This window comes from Camelina sativa, chromosome 6, assembly GCF_000633955.1.
Source record: "Camelina sativa cultivar DH55 chromosome 6, Cs, whole genome shotgun sequence".
In the NCBI taxonomy this organism is placed as follows: Eukaryota; Viridiplantae; Streptophyta; class Magnoliopsida; order Brassicales; family Brassicaceae; genus Camelina; species Camelina sativa.
The window spans coordinates 17,183,825-17,203,944 of record NC_025690.1 but is presented as its reverse complement, the minus strand read 5'-3'; the positions used below and the strand labels follow the sequence as shown (position 1 = coordinate 17,203,944).

At 37.1% G+C, this 20,120-nt stretch overlaps 6 protein-coding genes and 1 non-coding gene across 7 annotated transcripts; all 7 read left to right on the top strand.

Moving 5' to 3' along the window:
* LOC104791904 (PRA1 family protein B1) lies at nucleotides 91–1,129 on the top strand. The gene has a single exon (XM_010517911.2). It carries the CDS (start codon nucleotides 197–199, stop codon nucleotides 824–826), a length of 630 nt encoding a protein of 209 aa, XP_010516213.1. The 5' UTR covers nucleotides 91–196; the 3' UTR covers nucleotides 827–1,129.
* Nucleotides 3,568–6,362, top strand: LOC104791902 (probable leucine-rich repeat receptor-like protein kinase IMK3; the record flags this gene model as incomplete). The annotated part of the gene is made up of 2 exons (XM_010517907.2): nucleotides 3,568–5,464; nucleotides 5,563–6,362. Coding segments are annotated over 2 exons (2,529 nt in total), but the record flags the coding sequence as incomplete, so codon positions are not given.
* Nucleotides 9,226–11,018, top strand: LOC104791901 (ferritin-3, chloroplastic-like). The gene is made up of 8 exons (XM_010517906.2): nucleotides 9,226–9,573; nucleotides 9,713–9,796; nucleotides 9,886–9,946; nucleotides 10,054–10,141; nucleotides 10,239–10,300; nucleotides 10,404–10,469; nucleotides 10,575–10,638; nucleotides 10,749–11,018. Exons 1-8 carry the CDS (start codon nucleotides 9,299–9,301, stop codon nucleotides 10,787–10,789), a joined length of 741 nt encoding a protein of 246 aa, XP_010516208.1. The 5' UTR covers nucleotides 9,226–9,298; the 3' UTR covers nucleotides 10,790–11,018.
* TRNAK-CUU lies at nucleotides 11,565–11,636 on the top strand. Its single transcript has one exon. It is a non-coding gene; the product is annotated as a tRNA-Lys (tRNA).
* LOC104791900 (probable methyltransferase PMT22) lies at nucleotides 12,288–15,085 on the top strand. The gene is made up of 8 exons (XM_010517905.2): nucleotides 12,288–12,871; nucleotides 13,037–13,186; nucleotides 13,267–13,537; nucleotides 13,633–13,743; nucleotides 13,845–14,016; nucleotides 14,114–14,359; nucleotides 14,447–14,641; nucleotides 14,731–15,085. Exons 1-8 carry the CDS (start codon nucleotides 12,365–12,367, stop codon nucleotides 14,912–14,914), a joined length of 1,836 nt encoding a protein of 611 aa, XP_010516207.1. The 5' UTR covers nucleotides 12,288–12,364; the 3' UTR covers nucleotides 14,915–15,085.
* LOC104791899 (peptidyl-prolyl cis-trans isomerase CYP19-3) lies at nucleotides 15,268–16,696 on the top strand. The gene is made up of 2 exons (XM_010517904.2): nucleotides 15,268–15,380; nucleotides 15,924–16,696. Exon 2 carries the CDS (start codon nucleotides 15,946–15,948, stop codon nucleotides 16,474–16,476), a length of 531 nt encoding a protein of 176 aa, XP_010516206.1. The 5' UTR covers nucleotides 15,268–15,380; nucleotides 15,924–15,945; the 3' UTR covers nucleotides 16,477–16,696.
* Nucleotides 17,444–19,967, top strand: LOC104791898 (protein HOTHEAD-like). Its single transcript, XM_010517903.2, has 5 exons — nucleotides 17,444–17,528; nucleotides 17,645–18,286; nucleotides 18,569–18,975; nucleotides 19,067–19,605; nucleotides 19,691–19,967. The coding sequence occupies exons 1-5, from the start codon at nucleotides 17,444–17,446 to the stop codon at nucleotides 19,731–19,733; spliced, it is 1,716 nt and encodes a 571-aa protein (XP_010516205.1). The 3' UTR covers nucleotides 19,734–19,967.

Below are 20,120 nucleotides of genomic sequence, written 5' to 3'. Positions count from 1 at the left end.
AGGCAAAAAGAGGAATCGAACCGGCGACTTTGAGGTTTTGGGCCGGCTCAACCTTATGGTCAGACTCAGGCCCTAAAATATCTAATCTCCACGAGCTCTGATTCAGAACTACACAAGTCTTGATTTTTTGGTTCACACTTGCGGATCGGAAACCTCACGGCCAGATCAGCCGCATCTAACCTCACGCGCCACCGCAATGTCAACTCCACCGACGCTACCTGTCACAAATCAGCAAGCTGTTCAATCTCAGCCACCAATCAACACACCTGCCTTCCGTACTTTCTTCTCACGCCTCTCCACCTCGATCCGTGATGGCTTGTCACAACGTCGTCCATGGACGGAGCTCGTCGATCGGAGTTCCATGGCTCGTCCTGAATCTCTCACCGATGCCTTGTCCCGGATCAGGAAAAATCTCGCCTACTTCAAGGTTAACTACGTCGCCATCGTCTCCCTCGTGCTCGCCTTTTCGCTTTTCTCTCATCCTCTCTCCCTTCTCGTCCTCCTCGGTCTACTAAGCGCGTGGATGTTCCTTTACCTATTCCGGCCATCAGATCAGCCATTGGTTGTCTTCGGTCGCACTTTCTCTGATCGAGAGACTTTGCTTGCTCTTGTGCTGTCTACGATCGTCGTCGTGTTTATGACGAGCGTTGGATCTCTATTAACCTCTGCGCTTATGGTTGGTGTTGCGATTGTTTGCGTACACGGTGCGTTTGTGGTTCCGGATGATCTATTCTTGGACGATCAAGAGCCTGCCAATGCTGGATTACTCTCATTCCTTGGAGGTTCTGCTACCTCAGCTGCTGCAGCTGTCTCGGGGAGAGTGTAAGAGCTGGATTCGATTCAGATCTCGTCAACAAACCAACCTGGAGTTGAGATGAGTATTCGTGCCTTTTAATTACAGTTGTGATTGGTAACTCGGTACTGATTTTAGGGATTTGGTGTTGTTGATTTGAATGTAGATTCGTAACGAAGCTCTACAGGTTTAGAACTACGAATTTTTGGTTGCAATATCTGCTTCTTCTTGTGTTGTTTTCCTCTTATGTTCAGATGTAGAAAACTCAAAGTTGATCTTTCTCTATCGTTCTCGTATTGTGGGATTCACTGTTTAAATTTCATCTCCTTTCAATCAGTTTTGTTCTCTTGTTAAATTGATCAGTAGCAGTGACTTTCAAAGCATTGTTAACCAAAATGTTCTATTTGCATTCAGAGTTCCTTAGCAGTTTAATGGAGATTAAGTGACAGAATAGTTTGATCTGGAAGCACTTAGCTAAAAAACTTAGTAGTTTCAAAATGCGATAGAGTAACAAATAGGTGATTTATATAGAGTACTAACTAGAGTGTCTATGTGTGGTGCATGTTCCTTGTTTAAATGATCCATTTCACTGTGGCTAGTAGAGGATAGTAGCCAGTCACTCAGAGAACAGCGCTTTGGGGTAGGACTGGTGAAATTCCTTTAACAGTTGTTCCGTCATCTTCTTATTTGAGATTTGTGCTATTTTCAGTGTCAATCCCCATGGAATCTTTTGCGTTTGTTAGTTTAGTGTTCATAGCTGTTACATTGATCGTATAGTGGCTTTCTTCTCTAACTGCAGTTATCTCCTATTTTTGCTCACTTGTTTTGTGATTTGAAGTGAGAATCTTTCATGCTTTATGGATGGAAGAAATGTGATTTTCTTGCTTTCCCTTTTTTAAAGCTTTATCAGATGGCCAAAATTAGCTATCTAGGTTAGATCCAGCTATGTATGTAGATTATATGGTGGGCAAGTCGGATTCAGGATATATATCGTATGTTGGCATTGTTGTTTGCGACCAAAAGAAAGGTTAAGAATATGGAAACGAAATTTGTCTACCAAACTAGAATCAGTCTGCAGTTTGCTCATAGTCCCACTTTTGGAAATTTAGCACTTACCACTGTTAAAGAGATTTGGTGAAGACAAGGGTAGGGTGTTATTAGTTGGTTTATTGTTCACAAAATTAGGATAAGCTTTGGGGTTCGATGTTATTGGTTTGTGTTTAGTTCACTTCGAAAGATTGTTTGAACTTTATTTTGGTGATTGAAAATTGGGTAATCTGGTATAGTATTGGCCTTCAATTCCCGGGTCTAAGAAGATTTCAAGGAGAACCAACTTTAATCTAATTTCTTTAGCTACAGCTTTATCAGCTTGATAAAACTTCCCTTCAAAAATCATCTTGTTCCGATTCCTCCAAACTTTATGCAAAAATTATGTGAGAAACAATTCTTGGTGATAGCATTTACAATATATGACATCATTTGAGTTTAAGGTAAGAATCTCCCAAATTTTATTCTTGCAACCATAATAGAAGACAAAAGAAATGCATGTTTTCAAAAGAAATGCTCATATTTGGTAAGAGTTTTTTTTTAATTTAATAAGCTTCATATATCTAAACGAGTTAGATCCAGCGGTACGCGTGTAACCAACCAATCAGCAACTAGCATAAGTAAAAAAGAGTAAAGATAGTTCAACGTCAACAATAGCATAATAACCTCGTACGGCAGACACCCTTCTCCTCTTTTCATTTTTAATTGTAAAACGGGAAAAAGTTTCACTTTCAAGTTTCACTTTCAAGTTTCAAAGTCGTGTGTCTCCTTCTTCTTGAACTAAAACTACCTTTACTAGTTCCCAATTTAGAGGGGCACTATAGTCATTAAGTATAGGCTTCACTATTGTGAATTTGTGAGTGATCCATGGCTTGTAGGTCCCAGCAAAATATAGCCGTTAGGAGAAGAAGTGAAGGAGCGGTTCATTGTCCGTGTCCATAAGGGCAGCTCCGGCGCACTAAACGAAGCTGGTCTGCAAAACGAAAAACAAAAAAGAATTTTAAAATAATGTATGTTGTCTGCTTTATTCTTGTACTTTATTCAGTTCAGACGAACTCTACTTTGATCTCTTTCTTTTAGATTTGGAATAAAATTAAATAATGTTGACCTCACATACAAACTACAAAGATAACATAGTTCTTTTTTTTAATCTAAGAAATCGCAAAAGTTACAAAATAACCGAGTAAATTTGAATGTAACTATTATATTACTGGTTCAAATTTGAATCATGATAAAAATACTCTTTGACAAAATCAAAAAAATTGTTTTTTCTAATAATTTTTAATCTTTGTCACTTGTCAGAAACTTCAGAACCAACATTGTTTGTATTGTGATTGATGATTTTATCGTTTTTGATACTAATAAATCTAACCTTTATGCATTTAACACCTACAAAATCCTGGAAAAAAAATAAGTGGTTCCAAATCCCCAGTGACATTTCGTAGTAGTAGTAATAATAATTTACATACACCGTTAAACAAAATGACATGAGAGCAAGAGTGACCAAATCCATCGAACAAAACAAAGTGTTTCAAACACTAATTAATTAATACGAATAAATGAACCTAGCCGTTGGAGCTCATTTAGTATTACAGGCAAAGAAGCAGAGAGCCACTGTTCTCACCCCCCAACCTCTTATTGCCATCACCTGATCTTTGTCTCCCCCTTCTCTCTCTCTCTCACTAGAAAATAAAAGAAACACTCACCAAGATTCTCTCTCTCTCTAAGATGGTCACGTGCTGTGTTGTTCTTTCCCAACGAAACCCATCTCTCTCTTTACAAAACTCTTTCAATTCCAAATTCTTTCTCTGTTCCATCCTCCTCAAAGCTACTATTCACTCATAAATTATCTCAAATCTTCTTCTCTCTTCTCTCTTCTTCTTCTTCTAACGGAGTTTATTACCCAAAACAAAGCTCTCTTTGATTTCAATTCTTTAAGTATGATCAACACCACCATTGATCATCCCAAGGCTCCACTTCGAAGCCACTTTCTCCTTCACCTAATCGTGTTCCTCCTCTTCTTCGTCCCTCCCTGCTCAAGCCAAGACTGGGACGGTGTAGTGATCACACAAGCTGATTACCAAGGTCTTCAAGCAGTTAAACAAGAGCTGATTGATCCGAGAGGATTCTTGAGAAGCTGGAACGGTTCTGGATCCAGTGCTTGCTCTGGTGGCTGGTCTGGTATCAAATGTGCTCAAGGTCAAGTCATTGTGATTCAACTCCCATGGAAGAGTCTTGGAGGTAGGATCTCTGAGAAAATAGGACAGCTTCAAGCTCTTCGTAAGCTTAGTCTTCATGACAACAACCTTGGAGGTTCGATTCCAATGTCATTGGGACTCATTCCTAATCTCAGAGGAGTCCAGCTTTTCAACAACCGTCTCACTGGCTCTATACCTGCTTCTCTCGGTGTTTCACGTTTCCTTCAAACGCTTGATCTCAGTCATAACTTGCTCTCTGAGATTATCCCACCGAATCTTGCTGATTCTTCTAAGCTTCTTAGGCTTAACCTCAGTTTCAATTCACTCTCTGGTCAGATCCCAGTGAGTCTCTCTCGTTCTTCTTCTCTTCAGTTTCTTGCTCTTGACCATAACAACCTCTCTGGTCCTATCTTAGATACTTGGGGTAGTAAGTCTCTTAGTCTCCGTGTCTTATCTCTTGATCACAATTATCTCACTGGTCCATTCCCATCTTCACTCTGCAACCTAACTCAGCTGCAAGAGTTTTCCTTTAGTCATAACAGAATCCGTGGAACCCTACCTTCTGAGTTGAGCAAACTCACTAAGCTTAGAACAATGGATATTAGCACTAACAGTATAGGTGGCAAGATCCCTGAAACTATAGGAAACATTTCTTCTCTTACACATCTGGATTTGTCTCAAAACAAACTTACCGGAGAGATTCCTATTTCGATTTCTGATCTGAACACCCTTAGTTTCTTCAATGTCTCTTATAACAACTTATCTGGTCCTGTTCCTACTCCCTTGTCCCAAAAGTTCAATGCCTCCTCTTTCGTCGGAAACTTAGAGCTTTGTGGATACAGCGTTTCAACGCCATGTCCTACTCTTCCCTCACCGTCTCCTGAAAAACAAAGGAAATCATCTCACAGGAATCTGAGTATCAAAGACATCATCCTCATTGCTTCTGGAGCACTCCTCATAGTTATGCTCATCCTTGTATGTGTTCTATGTTGCTTGCTGAGAAAGAAAGTCAATGAAACCAAAGCTAAGGGCGGAGAGGCTGGACCTGGAACTGCAGCTGCAAAGACCGAGAAAGGAGGGGAAGCTGAAGTTGGAGGTGAAAACGGAGGGAAGCTGGTTCATTTTGATGGGCCAATGGCGTTTACTGCAGATGATCTTCTGTGTGCAACAGCAGAGATTATGGGTAAAAGCACTTATGGAACAGTTTACAAAGCTACACTCGAAGATGGAAGTCAAGTTGCAGTGAAGAGATTGAGAGAAAAGATTACCAAAAGCCAGAAGGAGTTCGAGAATGAGATTAATGTATTGGGAAGAATCCGGCATCCGAATCTCCTTGCACTTAGAGCTTACTACTTAGGCCCCAAGGGAGAGAAGCTTGTCGTCTTCGATTACATGTCTAGAGGAAGTCTTGCCACATTCCTCCATGGTAAGTTTGATACTTTTTGCAAGAAAAGCCTCGAAGTTTTATACTTTTGCTAAGATATTAACATTTTGTAACTTTGTTTTCATGTTTGAAATTTGCAGCAAGAGGACCAGATGTTCATATCAATTGGCCTATAAGGATGAGTTTAATAAAGGGAATGGCTCGTGGCTTGTTCTACCTTCACACGCACGCGAACATCATCCACGGAAACTTAACATCAAGCAATGTACTTTTGGATGAGAACATCAATCCCAAGATCTCAGATTACGGTCTTTCAAGGCTAATGACAACAGCAGCAGGATCAAGCGTGATTGCAACAGCTGGTGCTTTAGGTTACAGAGCACCTGAGCTCTCCAAGCTGAAGAAAGCCAACACGAAAACAGATGTGTACAGCCTCGGTGTGATCATATTGGAGCTTTTGACAGGTAAATCTCCGAGCGAGGCTTTAAACGGTGTGGATTTGCCTCAATGGGTAGCTACTGCGGTTAAAGAAGAGTGGACTAATGAGGTTTTCGATTTGGAGCTGTTGAATGATGTGAACACAATGGGGGATGAGATTTTGAATACACTGAAACTGGCGTTGCATTGTGTTGATCCAACACCATCAACAAGACCCGAAGCTCAACAAGTGATGACACAACTGGGAGAGATTAGACCTGAAGAGACAATAACAACAACATCTGAACCGTCGTTGATTGATGTTCCTGAAGCTTCTGCTTCTACAAGCCAATAGAAGAAGAAAGAGTGGAAAATTTTGGTAGTTATTGGAATGTTGTAATAGTAGAGATTTTGCAATTCTTTAATTCTTCCAAGTATTGTTTTCTTTGTTCGTTTCAGTGTTTTGAACCACTTTCGTCATCAGTTTGTGTTTGTAAATAGTGTAAGCTGGTCATGTTTCTTCTCTTTTTACCAAGCCGTCTCTCCTCAGTCTCTCGAGCATTAGTGAAAAATTTGGGTTTCAAGAAGGTAACTTCAAGATATGAGATTCAACCATCTACAGTTAAAGTGTAGTTAAGTTTTCAAATGGGCACATACACTGAAAAGAAGAGAACATTATCTAACCAAATACCAAAATGTATCTTTGTATAAGAATGAAATGCTCAACACAACTTATAGCCAAAACAGTGAAACACAAACAAAGTTGGCAGAGAAGTATAATCCCCTAACTTAGGAAAACATCACGTGCTAAGAATTCTACTACATCTTACACAATGAATCATAATGCACTTGCCCACCCACCAGTCACAGTGATATTTGTGTTTTTTATTCGTCTTGTCACATATCAACTTACAAAATTAATTATTTAAAAAATAAAAAATTGTACATATTATTTAGTTTCAAATCTTTTAATATTATTAAAAATGTACATATTATTTAGTTTCAAATCTTTTAATATTATTAGGTTTTGGACGCATAGCGTAGCGTGCGTATATTTGATATATATTGATGAAAACTATATATGATTGATGATGGTAGTAAAATATTATCTTATAAAAAAACTAAATTAGTATTAACGAAAAAGTTAAATTTCATATACACAATTTTTTGAAATATATAAATTAGTTGTGTTATAAAATCAAATCTGATAAAAAAAATCATAAATTTAACTCGACATCCAGGTGAGACGAATTAAATTGATGACCTCACATATCCTAAACCATTTCTTTGACCACCAGAAAAACAAAACAATTTTATCATCATGAATTTAACTCGTTTTCATATTTAATTGATCGCTATCCCCTATGTTTTCGTATTTTTTATTCAATGTTTTCTTATTCTTCATATTCTTTCATGTCATTTATATTGTCAAATTTTGTGGTAGTCGTCATCATTACTTTTACCGTCTGGTTATTCGCTATACTCTTTTTCTTCTTCATCTTCGTCAACTTCTTCACTTTTTTCCACTAAAAAACTTTTTTTAGACTACCACACAACTCCAAAAACAAAATCATTTCTTTTCTCATAAAAATAAAAAATAAGATTAAAAATAAAAAAATAATGAAAAATGTCAACTTATCTATAAAATCATACACAAAAATATGTTTTACTGCACATAATAAATAAAAGCACAAACGTAGATAATAAGATAATTTATGTTTTACATAAATATTTATAATATTTTAAACTTTTAAAATTTAAAAATTATACTCCCTCTGATTCATAATATAAGATGTTTTGGAGGTTTTTCTTTGTTTCATAATATAGGATGTTTTCAACTTTTTAGATAACTTTTATATTTTCTTATTATTTATTTTATGCAATTTTGTTTATGATTGGTTGAACTTTTTTAAAGTGGTTATTTCTTAATCTGCGTGCTTTCACTTAAAACATCTTATAATTTGAAACGGAGGGAGTACTATTTAAAAACTTTTTAAAAGCTAAGAAGTTTTAAAAGTTTCAATATTTATAATATTTAAACTTTTAAAAAGTTTCAATATTTATAATATTTTAAACTTTTAAAATTTAAAAATTATAATATTTAAAAACTTTTTAAAAGCTAAGAACTTTTATAAGTTTCAATATATATAATATTAAAACTTTTAAAATTTTTAAATATTATAATTTATTTTTAAGAAACTTTTTAAAGTTTTAATTTGATCAAATAAAAAAACGGATCACACTGAGGCCTTGAATGGAGAAAGCATATCAAGCAGAGCAGATCAAGTGGTTCAAGCAGATCAAACAGAATAGAAGTAGATCAAATATTTGGCTGTTTAAGTGCAGATCAAGGGTGAACAGCATAAAAAAAGCTGCAGACCATATCTGCATGTATTTCTCCTGCATTTACCACAAAAGACAAAAAAATATGAACCGCACATAGTTCATCTGCATTAACTTTAAAAAGTAAAAAAAATTCTTGAATGGTAACTTAGTTAAAAATCTTTGTTCATAAAATTAGTTTACAATTATCTACTAGTACTAATAAAAAGTAGGAGTTATAAACTCCTTAAGGCGTCCACCTAAGCTTTAAAACCACCAATAGTAATTAGACACCTCACTATTAACATTTTTTAAAAATTTCCAGAATTTTATTTATTAAGAATTATTTTAAACAACCTATCAGAATTTGACATGTCATTTATTAACATTTTTAAAATTTCCAGAATTTTTAGAAAAAGAAAAATTTTTAAATTTATGGAAATAAAAGAACTATGTACAATATCCCACATCGGCTAGAAAATTTTTAGACAATAGTTCAGAATCGGTATAAATAAGATTAATATGCTTCTAACAACGAATGAGCAAGAAAGCTTGATTTATCGAACGTCCAAGTTTAAAAGTTTTATTCAGTTTTTATTAGTATAGATTAGAAAATGTACATATTATTTAGTTTCAAATCTTTTAATATTCTTAATATGGTAGAAATTGTACATATTATTAAAATGTTAAAAATCTGCTCTACAAATCTTTTAAAATCTTGATAGGTTTGGTTGTTTTCTAATAATATTATAGTAAAACTCCCTTTTATTTGAGTATATTCCTCCTTTTTTTCTAACCAAAGAAAATTGTCAATTGATATATTTTTTCTTTTCTCTTTACAGAAAAAGCCGAAAAGGAAAAATCCAAAAAACGAGAGGGCCCAAAATTACACAAAAACCGATGAGAAAATGTAAATATCTTCCAGTAAAGCGGTAATACCACACGCCTGACACGCTCCTAAACCCACCTCTCAATCTTGTCCATACACGTGTCATTCATCTACCGCCTCATCATCCATTTATATTACATCCTTCCGCCACTAATCGCCTCCTCACCCACCACAAAAACCCTTTCTTCTCTTCCAGCATCGTTTCTAGAGAGAGAGAGAGAGCTAAAAAAAAAAAAAAAAAAAAAANGATGCTTCTCAAAGCTGCTGCTTCTACTTTCTCACTCTTGAACATTCATGGAGAGACTCCTCTCTTCTCTTCAGTTTCTTCTGTAAAACCCGGAAACCTCTCGTTCGCTCTCCGTGCTAGTACCAAGGGTTCATCAAGCACGTTGAGCGGCGTTGTGTTTGAGCCGTTCGAAGAGGTGAAGAAGGAGCTAGATCTTGTTCCTTCTGGTCAGCAGTTTTCTCTTGCTCGTCAATTGTACTCCCCTGAGTGCGAAGCCGCTGTTAACGAGCAGATCAAGTACGTTTCTAATTCGTCTTCTTCGATTCTAACAGTTTTTGTTTAGATTGGAATTCTAAATCTGTCGATTGAGTTAATTTTTGTTTTTTTTGTTTTTTTTGAGTATATCAATGAATCTGGATTTTGCGTTTGTTTGCAGTGTGGAGTATAACGCATCCTACGTTTACCACGCTCTGTATGCGTATTTTGATCGTGATAACGTTGCCCTCAAGGGTTTGGCCAAGTGAGTTTTTTCTATTATTGGAAACCCCTTTTGCTATTGTTCGTTCTGTCTCTGTGTGTTGATTAATGAGTTTTGTCTCTGTTACTCAGATTTTTCAAGGATTCGAGTGTGGAAGAGCGAGAGCACGCTGAGCTGTTGATGGAGTATCAGGTCCCTTAAGCCAACGATTTCGTTTTGTGTTTTTTTTCTTTTCATTAGCCCCTATCGTCTGAGGTTTTGTTTTATACTAACACCGTTTTGTTTTACTCGATCTACAGAACAAGCGTGGTGGGAGGGTCAAGTTACAGTCCATGGTGCTCCCTCAGTCTGAGTTTGATCACCCTGAGAAAGGAGATGCTCTCTATGGTAAAGCTTCTTTTTCCCCCTTTCTGAAATTGGTGTGGTGATGTTATTATTATTGAAGTTTTGGAATGCATAATTTGGTGTTCTTTGTTGTTGCCAGCCATGGAGCTTACTCTCTCATTGGAGAAGCTAGTCAATGAAAAGCTCCTAAACCTGCACAGTGTAAGACCATCTCTCTAATTCTTGTTTATGGCATTCAAGTCATAATCTAGCTCTACTAGTTTCTTAATACAATTTGGTATTTGAATAATGTGTTGGTCAACAGGTGGCTTCCAAGAACGATGATGTCCAGTTGGCAGATTTTATTGAGAGTACGTACCTAAACGAACAGGTAAACAAAATACCCAGACACGTTCTATTGTTAGTGGCAAAGATATGGGGCTTGTTGATCTGTCAAAAATGGAATCTAATGATTTTAAAAATATAACATTCGCAGGTGGATGCAATTAAGAAAATCTCAGAATATGTTTCTCAACTTAGGAGACTCGGCAAAGGACATGGTAACCCATTTGTTTAATCAGTTTTAAAACTAATATAAAACGCATACCTCAATTCGTCCACTTCGTGCCTCACGCTTTGTGTTTTTTTTTTTTTTTTTTTTTTTATACAGGAACATGGCATTTCGATCAGGAGCTTCTTCGTGCTGCTTGATCGATTTTTTAGCTGTAATCTCGCAGTTTGGTTTAACTTTCGAGTTATTTTGAGTATGCTGAGATGTAACTTTGTGAGGGTAGACTTGATTTAATATCTGTTGCTTTGTGAGAGAAAACAAGCTATTATGTTTCTTGGGTTAACCTTCTTTTTATTTTCCAATATTATGTTCCTAATATTTCAGTTTCCTTTAGAACGTTTCACATCAACCATTGTTTTATGATACTCTTTTATTACCGCGCATGAAAGTAGTATGTTTTAATTTCGTATTAATAAACTAAGTGGTACCAAAACATTCTTTATCCAACAAAAATAAACATAGTGGTAATCCAGTGAGATCAGTTATCAGTGTCCATACAGTCAAGATTTTAAATAATGATTGGTGTATCGTGTGTGTAAGGAAACTATCTAATGACCCACAACATATACCAATCAATTTGTTATTTCGTCATTTTAATACGATGTTCTTGAAAAACAAGTTTATAATATCTTGTATAATATCATGTACGCGATATAATATCTTTCACATGTATAAAGTATTCTAAATTTTATAAATCCACAAAAGACATTTATCGACTTGAAATATTGATGAACTTCAAATTGAGGAATGGTAAAAAATTAGTTGATAAAAGTCTGATACATGTCATGGGCGTAGTGTCTCTACTGTCTACTCTAGACCATGACCACCCAGCTCCACCAGTACATTAGTAATTTATTTCATGTTTACGTTTATAGTTACCAATATGAAGCTAAAGAAGGAGAAAACAAACAACAAGCCCGTCTAGCTCAGTTGGTAGAGCGCAAGGCTCTTAACCTTGTGGTCGTGGGTCGAGCCCCACGGTGGGCGAATTTTGGTAGCTTTATTTTTTTATCAGACAGCTTTTGGTTCTTTCCTAGTTTCGACTTTCGACTGAACGTCTGAAGTGAACTAAAGGGAAAGCTTTTTGTAATTGTTTCTAAGATGATGAAGAAGACACATGAGGATGAGCTTTTGTATTATGATTTACATTTGTAATCTTGTCTGATGTGTTCTTTATTTAACAACCAAATGACTTTATAGTTAAAGCAATTTGTTCACAATCAAATTAATCTACAAGACTACAACTAAGCAATTCGTTCACACGAAGTTATATATTTGATTTATGAGAGTTAACTTAGGCAATTTTGATAGCTTTTGTCCTTCTATTGAGACAATTGAGAGACATAAAGGCATAGTCACACAGCTTGAAGCTGGAGACTCCTTAAACAGACCGGTTTAAATAGAGTGAGATTTTCCGGTTTAGACCAACTTCACCTTTTGTACCCTATTCTCATCCACTAACTTGCACATCAAACTATACAATTATCATAATTTCATAAAAGATACTTAAGATTACTTTCCATATCTCACAATTCACATCACGTCAGAGCAAGTAATGGCATGACACATGTCATATATTATTTATTTATTGCCAATCTTGTTTTCTATATTTAGCTCTTTACACATAAACTACAATAACTCTCTTCTCTTCCCTTTCTCAAGATCGATCAGAGTAACTCTCTCTATTGTGTTGCGTGGAAGAAACAGAAGAAAGAATGATCAAGAACATCTTCCAAAGTCGCAAACTCTCAGGTCTCTGTGTTCTCTCACTCTTGCTCGTATCAGTCACAATCCTCCTCTTAACCAATGACACCATCGATCTCTTCCCTTACTTGTCTCTCTCTAATCTCCGTCGATCTTCTCTCTCCAACATCCCCACCGCCACACCAATCTCGAGTCCCACCAACGACAACTCATCATCTCCTCCGGAACCACCGGTTAACCAGACCCGAGTCGTTGATCATCCGATTGATCACGGTTTGGAATCGGATTGGTTTAAAGACGACAAAGAATGGAATGTGAGTTTGACCGTGGATTGGAAGAGATGTGAGAGTCCAGATTACATACCTTGTTTGGATAACACGAAAGCTATCAAGAAACTCAAGTCGAAGAGGAACATGGAGCACAGAGAGAGACATTGCCCTGTGCCTGCACCTAAATGTTTGGTTCCTTTGCCACAACGCTACAAAGTTCCTCTTCCTTGGCCTCAGAGTAGGGACATGGTGAGAGACTTGTTTCTATTTTTTCGGTAAGATATTTTCTTTTGTTACGGTTTCTTTGGTTCTTGCAAAAAGAAAAAAATCAGGTCTTCTTTGTTCTTGCTTTGTTGATTTAGAGTAGTTTAGTTCTTGTGATTGCTCTGCTTTCTAAAGTTCTTGTTTCTGCAGATTTGGTATGATAATGTTCCTCACCCGAAGCTTGTAGAATACAAGAAAGATCAGAACTGGGTGCGCAAATCCGGACCTTTCTTTGTCTTCCCTGGAGGTGGAACTCAATTCAAAGACGGTGTTATTCACTACATCAACTTCATACAAAAGGTTTAAAAACATATAACACATAAACCAAAACATTGATTCAGTTTATTGAGTTTTTGGTTTTTCCTTCTTTTTTGGTACAGACGTTACGTGTACTTGATTGGGGGAAGAAAGTAAGAGTGGTTCTTGATGTTGGTTGTGGTGTGGCTAGCTTTGGTGGGACTTTACTTGATAAAAACGTAATCACAATGTCATTTGCTCCTAAAGACGAACACGAAGCTCAGATTCAGTTCGCACTAGAACGAGGGATTCCAGCTACTCTCGCTGTTATTGGAACTCAAAAGCTTCCTTTTCCTGATAATGCTTACGACGTTATCCATTGCGCTAGATGCAGAGTCCATTGGCACGGATACGGTTGATATACTCAATATAAATATATATCCTTAACATTTTGAATCAGAGAAGTTCATTGCTTTTGTTAATACTGTTCTTGAAATGTGTTGTTGCAGGTGGTAGACCACTTTTGGAACTTAACCGAGTTCTAAGGCCTGGAGGGTTTTTTGTCTGGTCAGCTACACCGGTTTATCAACACGATGAAGGACACCGTAACGTTTGGAAAAGTTAGTATTATGATTTGTTAGTCTTATCCTGATTATGTTTTAGTAAGCGTACAGAAGAAGGTTTATGAATGTTCTGCTTTTGTGTGTGTTTTCTCTTGCAGCAATGGAGGCTTTGACTACATCAATGTGTTGGAAAGTTGTGGCTAGAACTCGTTTCACAAAAGTTGGTTTCGTGATTTACCAAAAACCAGACTCAGATTCTTGCTATGAAGCTCGTAAGGACAAAGATCCACCTCTCTGCATCGAAGAAGAGACTAAGAAGAACAGTTCATGGTAATGACATTGTATCCTCTTTTGTTTCATTTCAACAAAAAGCAGAGTTTTTGATGTCTCTTGAGTCTTGACCAATACCTGTAACTTCGAATCACAGGTACACTCCTCTGCTTACATGTCTACCAAAAGTACCGGTCAGTTTAACCGGAAAATGGCCTTCAGTATGGCCTGGAAGGTTAACTGATACACCGGTGAGCCTCTTGAGAGAACAGACTAGTGAAGAGAGATACAGAGAAGATACGAAACTCTGGTCTGGAATCATATCAGATATCTACCTAAACGGTTTAGCTATAAACTGGAGCAAGATTCACAATGTTATGGACATGAACGCTGGCTATGGAGGGTGAGACAATATTTCAATATATAAATATAGTTCACAAAGTAAGAATCTTCTCTTGCTTACTCATCTTGGTTCATAATTTGCTTTCAGATTTGCTGCTGCTCTTATAAACAAACGTCTTTGGGTGATGAATGTGATTCCTGTGGCTGGTGAAGACACGTTATCAACAATTTTCGATAGAGGTTTGATCGGGATATACCATGATTGGTGTGAGTCGTTCAATACATACCCTAGATCATATGATCTCTTGCACTCTAGTTTCCTTCTCACTAATCTTTCTCAAAGGTAAAGATTGAACTGGACTGGTTTTGTGTGTTTGGATCCAGAACAAAACTACATTTTGTTTTTAACTATGGGGTTTTGGATTTTCTCAGGTGTGAGTTGATGGAGGTGGTAGTGGAAATAGACAGAATAGTAAGACCAGGAGGGTATCTTGTGGTGCAAGACACCGTTGAAATGTTGAAGAAGCTAAACCCTATTCTTTTATCTCTCCGATGGTCAACGAATGTGTACAGAGGCAAATACCTTGTTGGCGTGAAGTCTTCGTGGCGTCCGTGAAGAGTTCATTTACGTTTGAGCAAGGCTGTTCTTAATTTTTTTGAAGTATAATTTTTGGCTTGCAAATTATAGGAATATCTGAAGGCGAAATTATTTTGACAAAAGTGTTCATTATTAACTAAGCTTTCAAAAGAATTGAAGTTTATATACAAATCTTTTTTTTTCCTTTAATTTGTTTGATTTCAGGATTAGGTTTTGATTAGTTGATAGAAGAAATCAAATATGAGTTAGTTGGGTCTCTGGACGGTAGTTTTGATAATGGGCCTGAATCGTAATATGGGCTTAATGATTAGCTTGTTAGGGAAGGACAAAAACGACAAAACACATAGAACTCTCTGTCTCATAACAAGCAAAAGCCCTAGTAAAACCCTAGCCGTTATATAGATCTTCACTCGCATCGCCGTAGTTAAACCTACGGGCTCGTTGAGAAGACGAACTTTTTTTTTTTTGAGTTTCATCTGCAAAGGTACTTGATTTTTCGGTGAACCCATTTCATGTTTTTTGATGGTTCTGCTTCAGTTTATGAATCCAATTGTTTCTCTGTTTCCTCAATTCGTGGGGTTGTATTGCGTAGAAGCACATATCGAAGGCTTGCAGATAACGTATAACTAAAAACGCCTGCGAGCTCAATATTTGTGCGATATTCTAAAAACCATCCATTTGGGATTTAAAAAGAATCTCTGTGTTATAAGAACTTGTCTTTTCTTATCGACAATTCTAATGGGTGTGACATTTTTATATCTCGATTTCATGATTTGTTGTTTGATATGAGTTCAATATGGATCAGTTCTGAACAGTTTATTCCTTTGAATTGAGTGAATCTTGCAATAATTGCATCACACCATTGTTGTTGTTTGAACAATTTGAGACCTTTTTGAGTTGCGTTTGTGGCTGTCTTGGAATTAAGAAGAGTCTATATAGGAAGTGATCTTTGTATAGGGTTTAGTTTCAGATCCATGGTTTTAGTTTATAGTTTGAGTTGCTGAATCATAACCTTTGTTATTTACAGGATTAGTGAAACCTGAGAGAAAATGGCGAACCCAAAAGTCTTCTTTGACATCTTGATTGGGAAGATGAAGGCAGGGCGTGTTGTAATGGAGCTATTCGCTGATGTAACACCAAGAACAGCTGATAATTTCCGTGCTTTGTGCACAGGAGAGAAGGGAATTGGGAAAGCAGGAAAGGCGTTACACTACAAAGGCTCAGCCTTTCACCGTATTATCCCAGGATTCATGTGCCAAGGTGGAGATTTCACCCGTGGGAATGGAACTGGAGGTGAATCGATATACGGGGCTAAGTTTGATGATGAGAACTTCAAGTTGAAGCACACTGGTCCAGGGATTTTGTCCATGGCTAACGCTGGTCCCAACACAAATGGGTCTCAGTTCTTCATTTGCACTGAGAAGACATCGTGGCTTGATGGGAAACACGTTGTTTTTGGGAAAGTTGTTGATGGTTACAATGTGGTGAAGGCAATGGAAGATGTTGGCTCTGACAGGGGAAATACCTCTGAACCAGTTGTGATTGAAGATTGTGGTGAGCTCAAGAACCCAAGTTCGTAAGTTTAATACACGTTTGGGTTGATCTTGACTGTTGTGAAGTGGAGACTGCAGCAATCTAAGATAGTTAAGATCAATCTAGCTGCTATGCGAAGCAATAGTACTTACGTTTTGACAATATCATATGAACCTTTCGTAAGTGATTCATCCTTCTAAGTTTTTATAAAACTATGTATTGAGTGTAGAATGGATGATAATAATGGTAAATTTCTTTATTGAATCATTTGGTTTTGGTTTTTTCAAGTTTTCCAATTTATGATGAACTGTTTCATGTTTTGGTATGGCTTATGTATAAGCCAAACTCTCTTGAGTTCACTTGTGACTTTCATTAAAAGCTATAGGAGCTGCTGACTTTTCAAAATGGGCGGATTTATACATGCATAACTAGATAGACTCAATGATCATTTAGGAATTATTATTTTTAACCAATGACAAGTATTTTCTCGCATTTCTTTGATTAGTTTCCGTTTATAGTTAAAGTTTCAGCTTAAAAACTCCAACTACCAGTTTGTCATTGCAATTAATGCTATTTTTGTTACTAAAAGTCAGACTCCCACCAGCTCATGCTCATCACAATAAGTCAATAACGAAACCAAAAAAGTCGGAATGCTTCATTATTAGTATTAAGAAAAGAAAGATGTATTTATTTTCAAGTCAACAAATTAGGTCCGCTTACATTAAGGATCATGTGCAGCCTGGATGATATATTGTACTATAATCTTTGGACTTAATTAATGTGCTAGAAAATAAAAGAAGCCAAAGCCAGCCACCATCGAATAAGACTTTGCCATAACCGTGAGAGATATGGTTCTTTATAAAAATGTTGTTTATACTCCAAAAGACTTTGCCTTAATTATATATATAGCGTATGGACATAATCATAATCATTTTTTTTTTCATTAGTCCCAATAGATAAAGAACCAGTTAAATCTTTCTTATACCAGTTCAACAAATATAACCTTGCGCTGTAATGGATTTTCATATTTTCCGATTATTATCTCATTTTATTCTCGTCGCAGTTTTCATCTTCCACGACTCGTGTTATTCTGACGAAGGTACAACTGCTAGTTTCCTAATTTTACCAATCATTCAACTTATGATTTATTTTTTCATTCGGTTATACCTGAAGTAGTATACTGATATGAACTCCAACTTATGTGTTTTGGTGAAGCTGGAAACTATAGCTTTATGAAAGATGCAACATCAGCACCAAATTTGTCTCACTTCGACTATATAGTAGTTGGAGGAGGAACCGCCGGATGTGCACTAGCTGCAACGCTCTCTCAAAACGCTACTGTTTTAGTCCTTGAACGCGGCGGTTCCCCTTACGACAACCCAACCGCGACAGACATCGGGAACTTCGCAAACACACTCTTGAACACAACACCAAACTCATGGTCGCAGCTATTCATCACCGAAGACGGCGTCTACAACTCACGCGCTCGCGTGCTCGGTGGAGGGACCGTTATAAACGCGGGGTTCTACTCGCGTGCGGAAGAAGATTTCGTGGCGGAAGAAGGGTGGGAGAGAGACGAGGTCGAAGCGGCTTACGAGTGGGTCGAGAAGAAAGTAGTTTTCGAACCGCAGGTTAAAGGATGGCAATCGGCGTTTCGAGATGGTCTTTTAGAGGCTGGAGTCACTCCTTTCAATGGTTTCACGTACGAACATGTCGTTGGCACCAAAATTGGTGGTACCATATTTGACCCGGATGGTCATAGACACACCGCGGCAAATTTGTTGGAGTATGCTGATCCGGATAAGATTGTTGTCTACTTGCATGCTTCTGTCCATAAGATCCTCTTCACTACCAAAGGTATTTGACTATTATTGATTAATGATAAATTACACTTCTTTTTTTGTTTAATTTGAATAATTTCCATAAGAAGAGAGAGGGACGTTGCTGGCCAATAAATAAGAAACCAATAAAAGAGTAGCTTACACGTGATCAAACTTTTATTTTTTTAATCACAACTTGTGTTTGTTAGTTGAAATACGTCCTTTTTAAGCATATATATTATACGCAGTAAGGATATATTGTTGTTATATGTTGACTAGAGCATGGTTATAATATTTAAGTTTAATATAATTAGGACAGGTAATGAGAGGCCCAAAGCATATGGGGTGATATTTCAAGATGCAGGTGGAGTGTACCACACGGCAGAATTGGCAACGCAAGACTCAATGTTGAATGAGGTGATCTTATCAGCTGGTGCCATTGCGAGCCCGCAGCTACTGATGCTGAGTGGTGTCGGCCCTGCAGCCCATCTTGCAGCGCATGGGGTGAATCCAGTCATTGTAGATCACCCCATGGTGGGGCAAGGGATGGCTGATAACCCGATGAACCCGGTGTTCATCCCTTCTCCTGAACCCGTAGAAGTGTCTCTTGTACAAGCTGTTGGGATCACCAAGTTTGGTAGTTACATTGAAGGTGGAAGTGCGTTAAGTCTTTCTATTAGTTTGACCCGTAGCTTCTTAGATGGTGTTCTGAATCTTGTTAAAAAGGTATGATCAAATTAATTACACTAAAATGCTATGAAATTGTTATAACACAAGACTAACCATATGCTATTTTTGTATAATGTTTCTTATGCAGACAGAACTTCCTACTCAATCCATCTCAACATTTTTAAATTCTTTGGATCTTCGCTTGAACGTGACGACAAAAGCGGGTGTGATCATCCAGAAGGCAAATGGACCACTCTCGAGTGGTCACTTGGAGTTGCGAAATACAGATCCAGATGATAACCCTTCAGTGAGATTCAACTACTATAAGAATCAAGAAGATTTGAACAAGTGCGTTGAGGGACTTAGTACCATCATTAAAGTGATAGAATCGAAAGGGTACTCCAAGTACAAGTACCCTGGATCGAGTGGGCGTGGATTATTGAATCTCATTCTTGCCCTTCCCACCAATCTGAGGCCAAGACACATAACTTCAACGTTCGATTTGCAGCAGTATTGTAAAGATACCGTGATGACTATATATCATTACCATGGAGGTTGTCAAGTAGGGAAAGTGGTCGACAAGGATTACAAAGTATTAGGGATTGATGCTTTGAGGGTCATCGATGGATCCACGTTTCTCAAGTCTCCAGGGACTAATCCCCAGGCCGCGATCATGATGCTCGGAAGGTACGTAAACACATGCAAAGACCAATCGATACAAATGATTTAAATATGTTGTATTTGTTAATTTATGGAGAATTGTAATGTGTAGGTATATGGGTCAGAAAATTCTTCGAGAGAGGACGGCTTTTTGAAGAAAAGAAGAAGAAGAAGAAACATGAGATTTTGAATATACTAAAAAATCACTATTATGACAAAAATATTTAGTTCTTTTCAATTCGACAAATTAGGTCTTCTATAAAAGGGACAATTGTGCAGCTTGGTCATTTCTACATGCAAATGCAGAGAAACTAAAAAGGAACCGAAAAGGATAACAAAATCTTTGGTTTGCCGTATGGTTGAAAAATTAATTATCTTTAAATTTTTTTCCCCTCGAAATTATCTTTGAATTATGATGTCTGGTTGGAAAAAAAACATATGGATACAATTAAAACGTGTATGATAAGGACCGTGGGGTAACATTAACTAACATGTAAGATATACAGTAGTAATATAATTATACTATAGTGTCTGGACCTAAA